The sequence below is a fragment of the Oenanthe melanoleuca genome, chromosome 9 (genome assembly GCF_029582105.1).
Source record: "Oenanthe melanoleuca isolate GR-GAL-2019-014 chromosome 9, OMel1.0, whole genome shotgun sequence".
Classification (NCBI taxonomy): domain Eukaryota; kingdom Metazoa; phylum Chordata; class Aves; order Passeriformes; family Muscicapidae; genus Oenanthe; species Oenanthe melanoleuca.
Genome location: NC_079343.1, coordinates 14,298,476 through 14,317,226, shown reverse-complemented (window position 1 = coordinate 14,317,226; position 18,751 = coordinate 14,298,476). Strand labels below are relative to the sequence as shown.

General features: G+C 47.0%; 1 protein-coding gene across 5 annotated transcripts; it reads left to right on the top strand.

Annotated features, from left to right (window-relative positions):
• The first annotated feature begins 23 nt into the window (after window positions 1-23).
• SPTSSB (serine palmitoyltransferase small subunit B) lies at window positions 24-9,699 on the top strand. Of its 5 annotated transcripts, XM_056499221.1 has the most exons (3): window positions 180-194; window positions 758-1,063; window positions 8,436-9,699. In XM_056499221.1, the coding sequence occupies exon 3, from the start codon at window positions 8,463-8,465 to the stop codon at window positions 8,697-8,699; it is 237 nt and encodes a 78-aa protein (XP_056355196.1). In that variant the 5' UTR covers window positions 180-194; window positions 758-1,063; window positions 8,436-8,462; the 3' UTR covers window positions 8,700-9,699. The 5 variants fall into 5 exon arrangements, 3 of the variants coding, with proteins under 3 accessions (XP_056355198.1, XP_056355195.1, XP_056355196.1); XM_056499223.1 differs by lacking the exons at window positions 180-194; window positions 758-1,063 and adding an exon at window positions 24-90; XR_008841214.1 differs by lacking the exon at window positions 758-1,063 and having other exon boundaries at window positions 170-390.
• Window positions 9,700-18,751: the final 9,052 nt, after the last annotated feature.

Sequence of the window (18,751 nt, the reverse complement as noted above, 5' to 3'; positions counted from 1 at the left end):
CTCCTCCCCCGCTCCCCGCGCCGCAAACCGAGCGCGGCGGCGGCGGCGGGCGGGGACCGGGACCGCGCACGGCAGCGGCGAGGGAGGGAGGTGAGCAGGGGAGGAGGGACCGGGGAGGGAGCGAGGGAGGGGGAAAGGTGAGGATTTAAGCGCGGGCAGCACCGGGCTGGGGAGCTGCGGTGCGCGGAGCGGAGGTGAGGGAGGCGCGGGGCCGCGGTGCGCTGCGTGCCGGTGTTCCTGCGTGCCGGTGCGCTGCATCCCGGTGTTCCTGCATCCCGCTGTTCCTGCGTCCCGGTGTTCCTGCGTGCCGGTGTTCCTGCGTGCCGGTGTTCCTGCGTGCCGGTGTTCCTGCGTGCCGGTGTTCCCACATCCCGGTGTTCCCGCATCCTGGTGTTCCTGCGTGTCGGTGTTCCTGCGTGCCGGTGTTCCTGCGTCCCGGTGCGCTGCATCCCGGTGTTCCCGCATCCCGCTGTTCCTGCGTCCCGGTGCTCCTGCATCCCGGTGTTCCTGCATCCCGGTGTTCCCGCATCCCGCTGTTCCCGCGTCCCGGTGTTCCTGCGTCCCGGTGTTCCCGCATCCCGCTGTTCCCGCATCCCGCTGTTCCCGCATCCCGGTGTTCCCGCATCCCGGTGCTCCTGCATCCCGGTGCTCCTGCATCCCGGTGTTCCTGCATCCCGGTGTTCCCGCGTCCCGCTGTTCCCGCATCCCGGTGTTCCCTCATCCCAGTGCGCTGCATCCCGGTGTTCCCTCATCGCAGTGTTCCCCGCATCCCTGTGCCGCCGATCCCTGGCATTCCTGCATCCCGACATTCCCGCATCCCGGTGCCGCCGATCCCGGCCATTCCCGCATCCCGGTGCCGCCGATCCCGGCCATTCCCGCATCCCGGTGCCGCCGATCCCGGCCATTCCCGCATCCCGGTGCCGCCGATCCCCGACATTCCCGCATCCCGGTGCTCCCGGTGCCCGCGCTCATTCCCCGCCCAGCTCGGCTCGCCCAAGGGCATCGCGGCGCAGACGCGTCCCGGAGCATCTCCCAGCCGGGGCCGGTGACCTTGGCGAGCTCGGTAAGGAGCGGGGGAGGCCCGGGAGCGGGGCTGGCACCGCAGAGCCCGCGGGGTTCGTGCCGTGCCCTCCCCACGGCAGCGGGAGGCGTTCCGGCCGCACCTGCAGCCTCCAGCGAGCGCTCGCGGGTTTAAGGGCAGGAATGAGACGAGCTCTGAGGTCCCTTCCCAGCCAGACCATTCCCTGATTCTGTGACTTGTTGCTGGAGCTCTGCAGTCAGGGATTTCCAGGTGGTAGGAAGATGGTTTGCCTTAGGGATTCCCTAAAAACCAGCGCAACACCACAGAGTGAAAAGTGAAAATAGGCGGGGGGTGATGGAGGAGGGCAGGTGGCTGTGCTGGGAATGCTCAGCACTGGAGCCTTTCTCCTCTTTGCTTTTCTTAGAGCTGCTGGTGGCTGCCTTCAGTGGGAAGCAGGTGCAAGTCCTGCCTTCCCTGTGTTGGATAAACCTTGGATAATGTGGAGGAGAATCCCTGCAATAAGTGCTTGGGCTCTGCTTAGTCAGCACAACGTGCTTTGAGGGGTTTTAATGTGGATTTTAATGCTTTAGGAATTGGGATGCTGGGTTTTCTTTCTCTCACGAATATCATGAGTATGGTACAAATAATATGGTACAAATAATATGGTACAAATAATATGGTACAAATGTGTCTTGAGAGCAATTCCATGAGTGCCTGGAGTGATTTCTGGTGCAGGTTTAGTGGAGAGAAGCAGGAGAGCTGGAACATGGAGGTTATTCCAACATTCCAGCTGCAATGGGAGATGCTGAAATGCTGCCTGGGGAGCAGTTTGGGCCCATGGCAATGCCTGTGCCACCCCTCTGTGCCCAAAAATCACCCAGCAGGGGTGGTGCAGAGCTCAGCAGCAGGACACTGAGCTCCAGCTCTGCTCTGGGTGCTGCCAAGCCACATTTTATGGAGCTTTTCATTTATTTTATGGATACCACCAGCTTTGTGTGTCCAATCCTGTTTGCTCACAGCGAGGAAGGAAAGCTGCTCCCTGCTGCATAGATGGGGTTAAATCTGTGAAAAAAGTGCATCTCCCTTTTTATTTCCTATCTGTTGCAAGAGTCTCACTCCATTTCTGCTTTTCCCCTCTCGGAGCAGTGACTGGAGTGGTGCAACTCTGCTTCCTTTGATGAGATCTCAAGGGAGATGCACTTGCACAAGAGTTGGGTCCCATTTTCCACTAATACCTGTCATAGCTGTGACAATATTCACCTCCCCACGTTGCACACAACCCAAGCTGCTACTTTCAGCTGCCTCAGAAATGACTCAGAGCAAAGAAAAGAAATCAGAATAAAATAAGGGCTACAACTGAAAACAAATCTTATTTTAGAGCCCAGACATCTCAGTTATTTTGCTGATAGATTGATGTGTTTACATGACCTCCTGAACCTGAAAGCCTTCCAAGGATGTAGATGATGTCCCAAATCTCACAAGGAACTGAGGTTTGTCACCAGGAGCAAATGCAAAACCCCTCTGAGATACTCCTGGGACTCTTCGGAAAGTTTCAATTTTTAAGTATTTGCCATTTCAACCTGGTGCTGGCTGGTCTCTAGTCCCAAATTTGAGGTTTTGGTTGGGAATAATTCTGTTCAAAGCCATGTTCCTAAATTAGACTTACACTCAAAATAGAGGGAAAGGTTCCCCTTCCCTGGGATTCAATTTTCCATTTTCCTCATCTTCTCTGGCAGAGCTGTTCTGCTCCAAGGTACAAATCCTGGCACAGGGGGAGGACCCAGAGCCCAAACCATGCTCAGCCCAGGAAAGCTGGAAAGGAAGGGATCTGTACCTAAACTGCAAGGAGCAGCTGGTTATGTAAGGAAACAACTGAGGAAACTTCAGGGGAGGGAAGAACAGGAAAATTGTTAAAAAATTAATTTGGCCTTGGGAGAAAATGGGACAGAGCTGCTCCAGGAATGTTGTTACAGAGAAGCTGCATCTTCTTTCCCTGTGCCTAAGGATGGGATTGGGCACTGATAAATCAGCCAGGCTGCAAAGTGAGGGGCAGCTGAGTTATTTAGAGCTGTGGCTTTGCTGGGAGCAGCCTCCAGCTGCCAGGGGACAGCTAAGGCAGGAAATCAGTGCAACCTTCAGCTGCTTTCAGCTGCTGTGCTGCTACTGAATGGTGAGAAGCCTCTCTCCAAATAAGATCCCTCTACTTTGCTGAGGGTCAAAAATCTGTGGATCTCATTTGAAAGGACTTTTCCACATGGTTGTAGGTCATTATAAACTCCATCTGTGTACTTAACTGAGCTGAAGGAGAAAATTCAGCAACTCCCTGGCTGCTGTCCCATGGTGAGGAATCCTCGTGCTGCAGAATCCATCTGCTCCAGGCAGAGGTGAAGCTGAATTCCAGCACCAAAGCCCAGTTTGGGGAGGAGCACACACACAGAGCAGGGTTCAGCTGGAGAAGGAAGCTGGCTCAGACTTTGTGCAGGTGTGGCACTGCCACTCGAGGAGGGGTTTGGAGTTCCCAGAGGTAACAGGAAGTTTTTCCTGGACAGGGAAATGTCCTGAGCCTTGTGTGCCCTGTGTAACATTTGAAAGAACCAAAATAGCACCTGCATGCTCCCACTGAGGCCAGCAGGAAGGAAGCTGGGGTTAAAGATCAGGAAGATGCTGGAATTCATTCTCCTGAGTGAGGTAAAACACAGACAGGGCTGAAAACACCTTTGCTCTTTCTGCCTTGCTCCTTCCACTCCTGGAAATTTTTTTTCCAACAAGGCCCACAGGTTCTGCTGTGCACTCCAGAATTCCAGGGAGGGTTATTTATGAAAATCTGCAAGAAAGGTGTTTTTGAGGTGTATCCTTGTCTTGCAGCTTTACCCATTCCATTCCTGGAAGATTTTTTTTTTTTCCAACAAACCCCACAGGCTCTGCTGTGCACTCCAGAATTCCAGGGAGGGTTATTTATGAAAATTTGCAAGTCAAGGTGGTTTTTCCATCTGTCTTTCAGCATTACTCTTCCATTCCTGGAGCAGGCTGGGGTGGTGTTCCCAAGAAATTCTGGGATTTGGATTTCCTGCACCAGGCTAGGGTGGTGCTTCCAGGAAATTCTGGGATGTGGATTCCCTGGAATCTGCTGCCTCATCTCAATTTCTGTCCAACTGCTGATCATTTCATTCCTTGTGCTTGGTGCTCACTGAATAAAACATGAAAGGAAATGCTTGGTGGGCTGGGAATGGGAATGGGAATGGGAATGGGAATGGGAATGGGAATGGGAATGGGAATGGGAATCCCTTCCTGGTTCTGTTTGCACTTGGAGGTGTCAGCCTGCCGAGCTCATCCCAGAATTATGTCAGCATTTAGAGGGACAAGCCTGGATAAACCAGGATATTCAGAACCCAGAACCCAGTGAGGTCACAAATAAGAACAGTTCCACACCAGTGACTTGCAGATGGGATTTCTGTGCTGATCCCAAGGAGGGGATTGCCCATTCAGCTTCTAATATCCAAAATTATTTACAGATCAGACAACTTGAAATTCATCCTGGCACTTTGCCTGGCTGCACCTGCCTACATGTGGGTGCTCAGGAACCCCTCAGGGACTCCTGGAAGGAATTTATTTCCCTCAGGATGCTGCAAACCCCATCCATTCTTGCTGCTGGGTTATCCCAGCAATTATTCAGCAAATGGCCATTTTTAGCCAATTAAATATTTGTATTTTGGGGATGGATTGATTGATTGATTGCTGCTTATATTTCTCATCCCTACTTGCATTTGAAGCAGCAGAGATCACCTGTTGAGTGATCATGAGGCCATTTCCAGCTCCAGGCTTTGTTTTTCCTCACTCCAGATGAACTTTTTCTCAATATATGTTGGAAACCTTTTTTCCCTGTATATGTAACTCAACCAACCCCTCCTGCTGAGGGCATAAAGTGTTTTTCAAGCATTCTTTGGAAACCAGTCTCTCCCAGTTCCCCTGCAGGAATGTTTCTCTCCACAGGAATTTCCCAGCAGGAGCTGTCCGGCCACGGGTCAGAGTGAAATTGAAAATGTGACCAAAATTCCCAAATTCCAGCTGCTCAAAGCAGAAATTACATATTAAAGGACCTAACACTGGCATCTTCTAACTCCCAACTGGCTCTGACTCTGGAAAATAAGGCCATTAATAAAGAAATTTGGGAGGTCAGGAATGCTCTGAAATGAAACCTTGATACTTGGATGATGATTTATCTTTTCAGCTGCCCTAATCAGAGACATGTGTCAACAAGCAAGAAAATCAGGCAGCCACTTAAAACACTAAAAGCTGCTTTACAGGTTTCTCTTCTTGCATTTTTTTTTTCCTCCTGGAGGTGCAATTGCTGAAAATAATCTGAATATTGCTTAACAGGAGCTGAATTCTCTTCATTTCACTCATAGCTGGCTGTAACAGTCCCATGGCCACTAAGCAGGAAGGCATTTCCCCAACACCACTGGATGCTTAAATCCAAATTTGTAGACAGATGAATTTTGAGTTAAAGTTGCATAAGAACAAATCATCTCCTGCTCTGGAATAGTGGGAACTGATGAGTGAAGAACTCAGGGCCCTTCCAAGTGGGAGTGCAGCTGGATAGAATAAAACACAGCCATGGAAGTGGAGCCTCTCCAGGAGGAATCCTGTTTAAAATACAGATTTTTAGCCTCCAAAGTTTGCCTAGTAATCTGCTATTCCCTTTGATTGCTGCTACAATTAATTTGGGTGGTGAAGCTGCCACAGAGCTCTGGAGGTGTGGGGTTTTTGGGGTTTTGGGCTACTCCTTATCCCTCCTAATGGCCCCAAAGGGATGCAAAGTGTCCCTTCCCCAGGGGATCTGTGTGACAGTGCCACGGGGGAGCCTTGCCTCTTCTTGCCTCAGCAGCTGATTCAAAATGGATTTTTTTCCCTTCCCCTCCTGTGCTTTCCTTTATCAATTATGCAGCTGGAGTTGTGTTATCCCTGCACAGCTCCCTGCCAGCAGAGGCTGGATGAAATGCAGAAGTGTGTCAGTGGGGAGGGCACAGACTGTAATTTGCTTCTGCCTTTTACTTATCCCAACCTCCATCATTCATTAGGAGACCACAGAGCATGGAGGCAGCTCGTGTTCCTCCTGGAATTCCAGATTGTCTGAGTGCCTGGGGATGGAATTACTGCACTGGGAGCTGGGAGAACCAAAGAGAGCCAGGCTGGGCTGGAGCTGCAGGGAAATGCAACCCCAGGCTGGAAAAAGGGTGCCAAGGGCTGTGGCTAAATCCAAAGGGCTGCTCATCATTTTAACTGCCTCATCCTTTATTCATGTGGCCCTCCAAGTGATGATGGTGAGGCTGCAGCCTGGAATATCAGTCAAATCAGCCTCGGGGAGGTTTTCCCTGCCTTTGGCTGTCCTTAACCAGCTCTGGGTGGAGGCTGTGCAGCCCTGCTCACTCAGAGCCTCAAACAGCCCCAGCAGTGCTGCAGCCTTGAGATTCTGTGGATAGGGATTTGGATTAGCAGGGGTTTACCCAGGGAAGGGATGAGTTTAACCAGCACAGCCCTAACCCCAGTGTAAATCCCAGAATCCTGGAGAAGGAGAGTGTGAGAGGAACCTCCTTCTCCTTCTCCTTCTCCTTCTCCTTCTCCTTCTCCTTCTCCTTCTCCTTCTCCTTCTCCTTCTCCTTCTCCTTCTCCTTCTCCTTCTCCTTCTCCTTCTCCTTCTCCTTCTCCTTCTCCTTCTCCTTCTCCTTCTCCTTCTCCTCCTCCTCCTCAGTGGAAAACTGCTCTTTTTACAGAAAAGTCTGAACAGACACTTTTGGCTCCCAGGGAGTCCCACTTTGCCAGCTGGGCCACTTTTACTGAAGGCTTTGCAGTATTTCCAAGGCTTTAAGGCCTCTCTCCCTGGAGCTCTGCCTTCAAATAAATGATCTGAAAGGAATCAGCTTCCATTCATGCCCAGCCAGACAGCAGTGGTGCCTTTCTGGGAAGAAAAGCTGGTGACAGAAACAGCCACTGCTCAATTTCACATGTTGGTCAGTCCCCCAAAAGCATTGTAGGAACTTTCTTGGTCTAGGAAATATGGGAAGATGGAAGAGAAGGAAATGCTTTGGGACAATTAGCAGGGAAATTTTCCCTTTGGTAAATCCCACATCCCCCTAGAACAGAGCAGGAAACCACTGAATATTGGAATATTTTGGACCTAGATCATTATTTTAATCTCAGGCTGCAAATTTCCCAGTGCCACTTTAGGGTTTGTTGCTTTGAGGGACAGCAAAGTTCTGTCACCCCAAACTCTCAGTGAAACCCAGATGTGTCCAAGCCTCTTTGTCCTGGCATTTCAGGCAGCACAAATGTAGAAGAAAATGGGACACTGAGAGGTTTTCCAGCAGGGAAATCTGAATTCCCTATTGACTGATCTGCTTGGAATGTCCTTAAACCCCAAAATAATGGAATTCCCCTGTAAAACCTTTTACACTTCCTTATCATTCTGGTTTCCCTAAATAGATGCTTTTAGGCTGCATTTAAAGATTGCTTCAAATGCCAAAAAGCACATTTAACAATGAACAGTGGAAGCAAACCCTATTTCCTACTTAATTCTTGTTCAGCCATTCTCTTTTCCAAGTGGAGCTGAGAACAACGAATGCATAAAGGTATAACCCAGGAGGAAAATCTTTCCTAGATTTGTAATTTCCATTAAATACTCTTTTAATCTGTAACGTTTTTCATTTCTTTGGAATGAGCTGCAAAAAAAAATATCCTCCTGCAGTCTGAGATTACTTTTTTCTCCCTTTCTCTTTCATAACTTGGCTTTCCTTTTATTCCCAACAATTGCAGAGCAATAAAAATGATTATCAAAAGTAAGCAGAGAGAGAGAGTTTTGACAGTGCAGTTGTTTTAATCTCATCTTTATTCTGGGGAAGAAACGAGGAATTTATGGAACATTTGAGGAATTTATAGAACATTTGGGGAATTTATGGAACATTTGTGGAGTTTATGGAACATGCATGGAATTTATGGAACATTTGTGGAATTTGTGGAACATGTATGGAATTTATGGAATATTTAGGGAAGCTGGCCCAAAGCCTTTCTTTTTAAATGCCTATTTCCCTGATTTCCACAGGGAATGAATAGGAAAACACACTTGGAATATGGGAATTGATGGGATCACAGGAAGGTTTGGGTTGGAAGGGAGTTGAATCACCCAGTGCCATGGGCAGGGACTCCTTCCACTATCCCAGCTTGCCCCACCCTGGCCTTGGACACTTCCAGGGATGGAGCAGCCACAGCTTTTCTGGGAAGTGGGAATGCCCAGCTGGCACTGGTACAGCTCCAATAACTGAGCAGCAGCTGCAGAACTCCAGTTTCCTTTGGCCCAGGGTGAAGATGAGTCGGTGAAGTGGCTCCATGGGACACTAATCCCACTGCCCTGTCGTTGCAGGTGCTCTCCAAGCCCCTGGAGCTGAGGATGGATGTGAGGAGGGTGAAGGACTACCTGTACTGGCTGTACTACCAGTACCAGCTGGTGACCTGCAGCTATGTGCTGGAGCCCTGGGAGCAGTCCATGTTCCACACCATCACCGTCACCGTGCTGGCCATGGTGGTGTACACCGCCTACGTCTTCGTGCCCATCCACGTCCGCCTGGCCTTGCAATTCTTCTCCCAGATTTTTGGCCCCCAGCCTGAGAGTGCAGTGCTGAACTGAGCTGGTGCCAGCAGGGCCCAGCAGCTCTGGCAGCTTTGTGAAATCACCTCTGTGCTGAGGTTTGGCTCTTAGGAAACCCTGCTTGCTTCACCTGTGAGAGCAGAGCGAGGCACTGAGCACAGCCCCTCCTCCACAGACTCTGGGATGGGACACAGCCCTGCAGCTCCCACTTCAGCCCCTCATCCAACCATCACACACTGTTCTGGTGGCTCAAATCCAGACAAAAAGTGAGGATATCCAGCAGGATTGGAGTGCTCATGGCTGGTGATGAGTTCCAGGCTTTAATGGATGGGAAGAGAAAGCAACAGGAGGATGAACTTCAATCCAGCTTTTATCACATCTAAGTTCCTGCACCTGAGCCCACATGGTCTAAACTATTTTCTTTTTGAAAAAATTCTCCACCTCATCTTGCAGTGAGGATGGCAGGAAGCTCCAGCCCTGCTCTGTCTCAGTGCCCTCCTGCCTTCTCAGATGGAAATCAAATTTTTCTTGCTGCTCCCACTCACCAAGGCAGCAAAGTGCAAATCAACACCAGGGGAGGAGGATCCAGAGAGGAAATAATATTTTAATACCTGCAGGGAAGGCTTAAAGAGATCTCCTTTACAAAGAAATGAGATTTATTTCCATTGCCTGTGGGGAGGTTTTGGAACAATGGGAGGTTTGTTTGGTTTTCACTCTACACAAATCAAACCTGGATGCCAAATCATAAATTACAGCTGCACACTGCACATCTCACCAGCTGATGCTCCTGGTAGTAGAAGTGAGAGGTGCAAAATGTAAATAGCTTTCAAATGATGTTTGCACAGTTCTAGATTAAAAAAAAAAAAACAAAAAAAAAAAAACCTCTTAACATCTTTCTTGAGCTGCAGTGGGCTCCTGCATGCTTCAAAGCTCAAGTTTGTTTGGAAACGAAGACATGTGGTGAAGGTTGCCCAGATCTGAACATGTGTATGCAGTTTTTCCAGCCCAAAAAAAATAAAATTTTATTCTTCAGAAATGACCTCTGGCTGCATGACTCAGCTCTTCTGTGTTTTCCACTCATTCATAAATATTCTGGATGTGTGTGGGCCAGGCTGGTGCTGTGGCAGATGGATTATTTTGTGGTGAAGGTTTTGGGGCAAAGGTTGAGAATCCTTTAAATGGATCTGAGGTGAACTCCAGCCCAAGACTTCACCTGTTTCTGGAGGGAAAAAAAAACCTGATCTGCTTCAAATTAAGGCATTGCCAGATACCTGAGTGTGCTGAGAGGTTGGGGCTCCAACAGGAGCTGTCCTGACAGTTTATCACAGCTGGTAACCTGCAAATACAAGTGCCAAGCTGTAATCACACTTTGAGTAATAACACAGCACTGGAGGAGATGAAAAATGGCAAAACCTGTGACAATCCCTCTTAAAAATGTCTGTAAAATAGACTAAAAGTTGTAATCCCAACATTGGAGGTGAAAAAGTGAGAATATTTCCTTAGCAAGTTGGTATCAATTCTATCTCCCAATGGGTTTTAATTCTGTCTCCAAAGATTCTGCTCATCCAGATAAAATGATGGTGTGAGTGCCAGGGCACCTCCTCATCAATCCTGTTCCCATTAATTCATAAAATAATGGATTTAATGCCACTTTTAATTCCTTAAAAATTGGATTTCTTCCCCACAACATCAAACTCAAGTTTCAGAGCACAAGGAGAAGTTTTTTGCAGGAATGCAAAGGTTGGAGCTCCTATGTCCAGGAGCCCACACCCAATGGAATATTGCTCTTTAAACATTTCATTTGGCAAACAGAACGTGCAGAGGGATTGTTCAGGACTCCCATCCCCTCCCACGGTGGGATCCATGCAAAGCACTTTTCTTCCTTATTGTGCTTGTGCCTGTTCCCTTTGTTTGGCTTTGGGAGGTGCAGGAAGCAGCAGGCAAACAGCAGCAGGTGCTTTTTGGGAGGGTCCCTGCAGTTTTAAACTGAGTAAAAACTCATTTTTTGGTGTGAATTCTTCAGCCTGTTTACTACATTTTAAAGGATTTAGGCAAAAGGTATTTGCTGAAAACAATCTCTGCTAAAAACCTTTTGAGATTTCCCCAGCCCTTTTCATTTCTCCTCGCATCCAGAAAAGCTGGAACAACTCTTCCTACTTAATATTCCAAATCACTGGGTTCCAGCAGGAGACTTCAAAGGATTTTTGGCACTCAGCAGGGAACAGAAGCATTTTTTCCTCAGCTGAAAGAGAGAGGAGGTGAGATAACACTTTTGACAGCTTGAGACCACACCACATCTTGGGAAACTGTTCCAGCTCTGAAATCCTTTTCCCTAAAGAAAAAACCATTCCTGAACAATGGGAAGAGGTTTCCATGGGATCCCTAAGGTGGCAGGGTGGGATTTTGGAGCTCCCAGTAACACCAGTATGCCCAGTGAGGGTTGTGATGTCAGGCTCTTTATAAAATCTCTTTCCTCCTGCTTCATTACAGCTCCATGTTAATTGTAGTTAATTGCTCCACTGGGCTAATTGTAGCACAGCAGCTGGCAGTGTTCACACCAAAAATAATGCAAATAAAACCAGCAAACAGAACCAAGAACCCAGCAGTGGGAAAGGGAACAGCAGCAGAACAGGAGATGACCCAACCCCAGCTGCACTGACCCTGAAAGTGCAAACGCCCCATTAATTCAGGGGATGAGAAATGGCAGGGCTCAGCTGGCCAGCACCATACACCTCTTGTTTAAAACTCATTTTCTTAATTTCATCTCATCAGAGCTCCCATTTCTCCTGCCATAAAAGTTTCCTGGCCAATTTCATGGATCACCTCTCAAATCCATTACTGAGAGCCCAGACCATGAACCTCCAGAACTTTCCTCCCAAGGCCCCAGGGCAGCTTTTACCCCAAACTATTAAAAACATCTTCCCAAGGACCCTGTGGGCAGATTTGACCCCAAACTATTAAAAACATCCTCACAAGGATCTTTTCCTTAGCGCTGTGCCCCAGGGATCAGGATCACAACCAGTGTCCCTGCATGTCTGAGTGTCCAATTCACTCAGAATTCCAGGGAAAAATTTCTGTGCTTATAAAAATTTTAAATCTTAATCAAGTTCCTTTATTTTGTATTTTTAAATTTTATTTTAAGGTTTTCTCATCATTGCAATTCAGCCATAATCTGAAATTCTTACATTGGATGCTCCACTTCTAAATTTAATTCCCTAATTGCTTAGAAGTCAGGGAAAAATCCACACAACTCTTTAAGTCATGGTAAAAGAAGCCCAGCAGGTGTAGAAGAGTCAGCAGAATCACAAGAACAGCAAATTACACTCCTGCAGCACCAGTGAGAGCCAAAATTGGGACAATTGTCCCAAATGAATTGCTGCACCCCAGGGCACAGACATGGACAAGTGGCCACGTGCCAGGCTGAGCACTGAAATTAAAGCAGAACGGGGAGATTTGCAAATGAAATGTTACAGAATGTGGAATAATTCACACAGAATATTCAATATTCATGCAGAAAAAGCAGCCCTGTCCTCTCACCCCTACCCAAATAATTTCAATTATTTTTCCCTCAAGCACCAAACAGCAGCTCTATCCTGAAATCCTGCCACAAACTGAAAAACTCAGGAAAAAGTCAGGACTCAAAGTGCAGATTCACCCAAAGCAGCCCTGCTGCAAGCTTGTAGTCAAGGGAATTGAGGAGCTGAAATTAATGAAATGTGCAGGGAGAGCAATCCCAGGAAATTGAAAATTCAGTGTTTGTGAGCAGACAAGGGAGGTGTGGTGCCTCCTGAGGAGCTCCAAAGGCTGGATCTGAGCTTGTCCCACAGCTCCAGCAGGAAAAGAGGAAAGGAAATGGGCTTCATAATAAAGGAAATGAAAGGAAATTAAAGGAAATAAAAGGAAATGAAAGGAAATAATAAAAGGAAATAAAATGAAATGAAAGTAAATAATAAAAGGAAATAAAAGGAAATAATAAAAGGAAATAAAAGGAAATGAAAGTAAATAATAAAAGGAAATAAAAGGAAATAATAAAAGGAAATAATAAAAGGACATAAAAGGAAATAAAAGGAAATAAAAGGAAATAACAGGAAATAAAAGGAAATAACAGGAAATAAAAGGAAGTGGGCTCCTCTTCACTCTGTCCTCACACAGAGCAAGGAGAACTCAGCCTGCACTGAGCCAAGCCCAGTGTTCAAAGCACAATCAGCTCTGTTCTTCATTGCAATAAGCAATTTTTATCAGAATTGGAGGAGCCCAAATCCTGAGAATATCTCCAGGCAATTTCCATGGGAACTCCCTGGCTGGAAGGCTCTGATTCACAGGTGGAGGTCAGAATTAACTCTGAGAATTCCCACTTGTCATCATCCCTGCCTGCTCCACCCTCATTGCAGCAGTTGCCCCATCAGGACAGGTAAGAGCTGATAAACTCTGCTGATGTTGGGGTTTCAGCACAGCCAGGACAGCCAAGGCCTCATTTTTGCTGAAATAAGGAGGTCCAAGCTCAAAATTGGCTGTGGAAATTGTTTTATGTGGCCTAATGTAAGTTACAGCCCTCCTCAATGACCAACACACGTTAGTCTGGGTTTAAGGGGAAATTAAAACCATGCACCCTCTGCATCAAAATAAGAATCTCAGTGCTGGAATATGCTCAGGCAAGAGGAAAAAGTCAGGAACCAGGACAAAGAGGAGAGGGGAAATATCCACATGGTGGGAAACGGTAAATTTGGCAAATCCATATTAAAATAAAAACCAGATTGTGCTTTTCTTACAATGACTGAGCAAAGAGGGAGGAAATGAAGGTAAATTGTGGCAGGGTCAGGAATAGATCCATTGGCAGCCAGGGTGTTGCTCCCGTTACGTTTTCTGGCAGCTCCTGTCTTTGCTTTGTAATCATGGAGTAAATAAGAAATATCTCTTTATTTCAAGGTCATCCTCAAGGATGAGTTGCACTCTGTGAAGTTTTAGGAGCTTTAGGTACTTCACAAAAAAGAGAACAAGTCGAGAAAATGCAGGTAAAATGTTCTTTATGGGGAATGTGGCACAAAAGAAGTGAGGCCAGGTTTAGGATAAAGCAGGCTGACATGGGAAGGGTTTGGGATTGCAGCACCCTAATTAAAGATGGGGAGCAACAGCCTCACCCATCAGGCTGGCAGAGCAAAGGGCTTCCAGCAGCTCCTTGCACTTCCCACAGCCACAAGTTGCACAAGAGAGAAGCTCACTGAGGCAGTAATTATCTGCCAAATGCACAGATTGAGTGATTTATGGAGGAGCAGCTCAAAAAAGATGCTGCAAATGAATGCAACACATCCAGCTCTGGACACCACGGTGCCTTGCTCAGGGGAAGTTTGGGACACGTTTGGTATTTCACTTCAAGAAGTTTTCTCCACACATTTTTCATTTCCTTTTCCAATATTTCTTCCCATGTGAGAATCAAATGAGAATCAAGTGGAATCAGATTGGTACTGAGGTGTGGGTACCTAAATCCAGCAGTCTCTGCTGCCTCAGGCTCAGTGTGGAGACATCAAAAAATTCCAAGTGTTTCCTGTGCCCAGACCTTCCACAGCTGGCTACAGGTGCCTCACATGCTATCCAATAATCTGAGGTAATTGGGATCCAAATTTTGGCTAATTTTGATATCCAAAAGCTCTTCCGTATCACAGATGGATTTTAGTGGCACCAAAATACCTCAGAGCCCCACACCCAGTTCAGCATCAGAGCTGGATATTGGGGAGAAATCCTCTCTGGAGGGTGGGGAGGCCCTGGCACAGGGTGCCCAGAGAAATGGTGGCTGATCCATCCTTGGAAGTGTCCAAGGCCAGGCTGGACAGGGCTTGGAACAACCTGGGATAGTGGAAAATGTCCCCATGGTGTCACTGGATGGGCTTTAAGGTCCCTCCCAAGCCAAACCATCCCTCTCCAGCCCCCTCCATCCACCCCAGGACTCAGGCACTCAAACAGCCCCTGGCTCTGTGGCCTCTTTTCCTCAAGAAACCTCCAGCTGCCAAACGAGCATCACTGGGCTCATCTTTCATACCAATGCAGATCCTGGTAAATAAATAATGAGCTGCAGCACGGGCATCAGCTCGGGAAGTTTCCACTCCCTTGGCCCTGCAGGGAGCTCTGGTTTTGCAATGTTCTGGCTGAGCAGGACCTGCACAAACACCTTTTCCCAGGGATGTGTCAGATCCAGGTGGTGCCTGTGCCAGCGAGGTGGGAGCGGTGGGAAAGATCCATCCCACGACAATTGCGACATCTCCCCCCGGGAATTTATCTCACTGATCGTTGTAAAGTGCAAATGTCGTCAGGGAGGACTGCAGAAAGCAAAAGGAAATCATGAATAATTGAGAAGAAGGAGTTAATTGTCATTTCATTCAGCAAATTTCATTTGTTTCAGCACATTTTAGGTTGTCACTGGGAAGATGCTTAATGCTAAAATGTCCCAGTGGTCTGGTGGACAGTGTCCCTGCCGTCCTCCTCCTCCCACTCCTCCTCCTTTTCCCATGTTTTCCTTCCCTGATTGTTTAAGCATTCATTCACTGAATTGTATTTAGGGCATTTTCCCTGGTTTTGTCTCCAGCCAGACAGAGTGAGGCAAGGAAAGTCAGGAAAGTGAAATCTGGGAGTGTCAATTCTATCCACAATTTTTATGTGCAGCTTTTGAACAGGAATAATGTGCAAAATATTTTTACCTGCACATCACTCATCTCAGAGTGAAAAACACACTCAATTTCCTGATCATAGAATTACAGAATCATTGAGGTTGGGAAAGATCTCCAAGATCATCAAGTACAAATTTCAACCCACTAAACCCAAAATGCCACATCCAGTGTTGTTTGAACACTTGCAGGGATGTGACTCCACCACTACCCTGGGCAGAGCATTCTAATGTTTAACCACTCCTTCAGTGAAGGAATTTTTCCTGTTATCCAACCTGAACCTCTCCTGATGCCCACACCTGTCCTCTCCCTGCAGCTCCCAGCTCACCCCACCTCTCACCAGGATTCCTTTGATGGGATGAGATGTTTTAACTGGGACACGGAAGATTTACCAAAGGCAAGTGGAAAGCAAACAGCTCCTGTACAATGGTCCTCAGATCCCTCTTGTGTTCTGATGAGCAAATATTTACCTTTTTAAAACAATTATTTCTTAGTCTGAGGTTCATGCCTAGTGCAGCCTGGTAACAAACACAGCAGGACTAAAGCTGCACCTCCTGGCTCCTGTCCATGCTTTGCCTTAAAGTGAAACCTTTGCCATGGCTGTCCAGTTGTCAAGGAAGGATAAGCCATGATGAGTTATCACAATTTCACAGAATCCCAGAATGGTTTGGGTTGGAAGAGAAATTAAATCCCATCCCATCTGCCAGGGGCAGGGACATTTTCCACCATCCCAGGATTGCTCCAAGCCCCCATGTCCAGCCTGGCCTTGGGCACTGCCACAGCTGCTCTGGGCACCTGTGGTACCTCACAGGGAACAATTTCTCCTTCATATCTAATCTAAATCTATTTTCATTAATCTGGGATGTCTCCCTGTTTGAGCAGCTCAATACAGTTTGGTTTATTTTGGTTTATAAAGGCTGCTAAGAAAAATCCCACTGTTTGTAAACCCATGACAGGCACAGCAGGAGTTTAAGGAAAAAAAAAAAAAAATCCAGGGATTTAGGAAGCAGAGGATGCTGTTTGTTCTCCTGAGTGCACAAACCCAGCAGCTCTGCCCCTGGCACACTGAGCACTGGGAATCATCCCCCTCTGCTGACACAGGGCACTTCCAGAGGTCTCCCTGCACTGCACCCGTGCTGGACGTGCAGGTTTCATACACACACGGAAAGGAAGCCAACCCAGGGCTATTTGTGCTGTGACAACGCTCATTAAAGCTGGTGAGGCAACACAGTTTCACTCCATCAGCTGAGAGTGGAATGTCACAATATCCCCATCCCTGTCACTGAGATATTTTAAAGGAGTTCTTCTGGCTCCTTTTGTTCCTGCCTCCCAAGCTCAGCAGTGATAACGCTCGTGGCTCCACTATAAATTGGATTGCTAATTGGATTCCTCACAAGAACTGAAGGAACAGGCAAGAACTGGAAAATAATTGGAGCATTCTGGCAGTAAATTGAGTGGAGGTGAGTTCACAGTGAGCAGCCCCTGGAAGTGAAGTGTCCCAGTGGAATCAGGGAATGCTATTCCTCCTGTTCAGGACAAGCTGAAGCAGCAGAGCTTGCTGAAATCATCAGTTTGCAACTCTCCAGCTGCAATCCATGAAAAGTAAGGAGAGCTCTGCTTTCCAAAGGAATAGACTGCTTGGAGATGTCTGATTGCAAACTGGGAGCTGCATCCTTGGCTTGGAATAAATCTGGGAGTTGCCACCCCACACACAGGGCCAGGCACAATCTGTTCCTGCCCAAGAATGTGTCTGGAGGCACTGGATCCTGAAACAGCTCCTGGAAAAAGCCCTGCCTTTAACTCCCCTCTCTGAACCCTGGAGACTGTCTCTGGAATGAAACTCCTCCATTCCTCTGAATCGTGACTTCTCCTCAGGGAGAGGAGAAAAATTGTTGGGAATGTGTGAACACTGAGCACCTCAGCAGCCAAAAATACAGACTGGGTGTCACCAGGATCCCCCTCAAAACTCAACTAGGCAGCAGTAAAGATCAGAAAGGTGTTTATTGTTATTGCACAGCCCCTGCCATGCTCCTACCTGGATGCTGTTACTAAATCCCACAATTAAATGAGGATGTTTCTATTTGTGACATGCAGGTGCTGTATACACTGCTCTGAATCCCCAATTTATATGAGAGTGAATAGGAAAAAATAAGTGTAGAACAGTCTGGTTGTGTTGTTCAATTTCTGGGATTTTTACACTGAAATGAGCATAGGTAATGAAAACAGAACAAACCCTCCTGGGGAAGGTCAGAGCAGCTCCAGCTGGAGGAGAGGCACCTCCTTTCCTGGATGCAGTTTATGAGGGAATAGTGACCTCAGGTGTCTGTTCAATTAATCACAGGGATATTTCCCATGAATTTACCAATCCATTTAATGGGCATACCTACTGAAAATGGAGCTGCTGTCACTGGCACAGTGTCCTGGTTTTTCTGGCTTTGGCACTTGAGCTTTACCAAAAACACCTACAGGGACTTTCTTGAGGGCCCAGCCACCTGCAAATAAGCCTGAGAGCAAATCTGTATTGAAACCTATTTTTAAATAGGGTTAAATTTTTTCATTTAACATATATTTAAATGGTGTGCTTGCTGATCACACAGATCCTTTAAATGCTGTGAAAAAATATGGCAGTAGAGGCAGAAAACTACATAAAATCAATATAACATTTAATACTCACTGGAAAACACATAACAAACCAGTAGAAACTGATGTGGCTTTCACTAGGGGTGAGATTCAGGCTGCTTGGCTTTTTACCTCATTTTGTGGAAAAATATAAAATCTTCCAGAAGTAGTTGTAACACAGGTTAAAACACACAAATTTTCCATGGAAGCCAGAGGACAACTAGAGCTTGCAGAGGCAACACAAAATACCTTAATGACTACAAAGAACCCAGTTCTGATATTCACTGTGGCTCTGCCTTGAGCTGAGGTGGGATTTGGTACATCAGCACCAAAATTAGGTGGAGAAAATAAATCTGCAGTTGAAAAGAAATCTGCAATGGAAACTTTTCCTGCATTATCAGGATCCAATTCCCCTCCCAGTGACTTCAAAGCTGTGGCTTCCATAAAGGACAGGCTCCCAGTGCCAGACTCTCCAAATGCCAGCCTGGAAGTGTTTTATTTCCTGAATCAAAGTATGAGTGATTCATCAGGGCTTCAAAGCAAAGAGTATGTAACACCCACTGTGTAGCAAAGGCTCTGAAACAAAACTTCTGAGCACTGAAACATTTCTCTTTTTTATTGTGCTTTTTCCTTTCATTGTTTTTAATAATATGGTCGATAGTGAGTCTCCAGAGAGGTCTGCAATGAAACTTAATTTCAAAAGAGAAGTAACTGTGTGAACACAAAAAAAAACCAAAGAAAAGTGTGCCAAAGAATTAAAAACACGGCAGACAGCTCGACAGGCTGTGATTTTCCATCCTCAAGTGAAAGAACTCT

Bases quoted from the DNA above. Each gene is read 5' to 3' on its own strand.
- SPTSSB (XM_056499223.1), top strand. From the start codon at position 8,463: ATGGATGTGAGGAGGGTGAAGGACTACCTGTACTGGCTGTACTACCAG.